This window comes from Thermobia domestica, chromosome 1 (genome assembly GCF_964235325.1).
Source record: "Thermobia domestica chromosome 1, izTheDome1.hap1.1, whole genome shotgun sequence".
NCBI classification, from domain to species: Eukaryota; Metazoa; Arthropoda; class Insecta; order Zygentoma; family Lepismatidae; genus Thermobia; species Thermobia domestica.
The window spans coordinates 9,098,730-9,100,392 of NC_137454.1; the positions used below are offsets into that span (position 1 = coordinate 9,098,730).

The 1,663-nt window shown below is 35.5% G+C and overlaps 1 protein-coding gene across 1 annotated transcript; it reads right to left on the bottom strand.

The window, feature by feature from the left end:
- Nucleotides 1-500: 500 nt before the first annotated feature.
- LOC145668583 (uncharacterized) lies at nucleotides 501-1,259 on the bottom strand. Its single transcript, XM_081736597.1, has one exon. The coding sequence runs from the start codon at nucleotides 1,257-1,259 to the stop codon at nucleotides 501-503; it is 759 nt and encodes a 252-aa protein (XP_081592723.1).
- Nucleotides 1,260-1,663: the final 404 nt, after the last annotated feature.

The following is a 1,663-nucleotide window of genomic DNA, read 5'->3' on the forward strand; positions in this document are numbered from 1 at the left end:
CATTAATAACATTTGGATCATTGATTTCACTGGAAAGTGCTACATCATTGTTCCTGTTACAAAGACCCAGCTCTTGTATTACTTTCCATTTGTCTTTAACTGCAGTGCAGTTTTTAATACGATAACAGAAGTAAGCATTTTTTTCTTGTCGAACCACTGACGTTGTAAAGTTCCTAAGCCTTTTAAACTCTTCCCAATCTTGTTGGGTTTTGGTACGCTTGAACTTGAGATGTGCTCGATCACGCAATTTCATTAATAGCTTGGTATTACTTGAGAGATATGGGAGTTTAGTTTTAGAAAGCTTGATCTTTTTAATAGGAGCATGTACATCGAATATATGTGTTAATGCGTCCTGTACAAAGGAAACCTTACCGTCTATTGTTTCAAATGACTCAATGTTTTCCCAGTGTATGTATTGAGCATCGCTAAAGAAAAGATTTTCATCAAAACTACCATAATCTCGACAGCTAAGAATTTCAGGTTTCGGGCTAGGCGGTTTATTAATATCTAGAACCCATGTATATAACACAGTGATCAGAATTTCCAACAGGGAGACTAACACCATGCAACGCCAGTCTGTCTCTGTTATCAGTAACAATAACATCTAACAAAGATTCACTTGTTTCAGTTATCCTAGTAGGCTCATTAATTATTTGAATAAGATTTAACCTATTTAATATTGAGTTTAAATATACCGTTTCAGGTTTGTTTATGCAAGTTTGGTCACAGTTCAGGTCGCCAATTAAATACAGAGAATCGACCTGTGGATAGAGCTCGATGACAATATCTTCAATAATTGATAGTGAAGTATACGATATATTGGGTGATCTGTATAATGCAGCAAAACCTATGGAATAAGAGTTTATTTTTACAGTAAAGTTAAGAAATTCTATGTTTGGTCTCTCTAATCCGTCACCAGAGCTGGATGCAAAAGTCATAAGTTCTAGGTTTTTAAGATAATATACTACTATCCCCCCACCCCTGCCCGTGTCTTGTCGTAAAACGGAATACCCTTGTACATCAATTTGTTCAGTATTAACAGATTTATCTAACCATGATTCAGTTACAATAAATATAGCACATTCATTCGTAGCGATAAGAGATCTTACTTCATCAATTTTCGGAAGAAGTGAGCGAACATTAGCATGCATAACGGTAAATTTTCTTTTGACATCTGCAGGTATTGTGCATACCACAGCACGGTTTCTGTTAATAACAGAGAGGTCAAGAATATGAGAATGTCCAGTAGAGTTACCCATAGTCGTACTCATAGTTACATTTATGACATACGGTACGTATTATGTATATTATAATATCTAACCCAGTGATTATCCTCCTGGCACTTACCTCAGATATGAGACAGAAGTTTGTAGGATATTTTGAACTTCTTACATTTTCCCGAGAATTCATACTTAGTAAGCTTAAGACACAATAAAACAATTTAAACGATATTACATAGTAAGAACGTAAAAAGCAGTAATGAGACATTTTGTGAGTATCTACAGTACAGTTGCAGTCAGGCTGCAAATGAACAAGGGCTTCCATCGGTGGCTTAGATTGAGAAAAGGGGCACAGATCATGGAAACCACAAGCAACAACACTATAACATTTTAGATACAATGCAACACACTGAGTAAATAAAGAATATAAGCACACAACGTAT

What these genes read in the sequence shown, in the direction of transcription:
- LOC145668583 (XM_081736597.1), bottom strand. Translation starts at nt 1,259, where the DNA reads ATGGGTAACTCTACTGGACATTCTCATATTCTTGACCTCTCTGTTATT.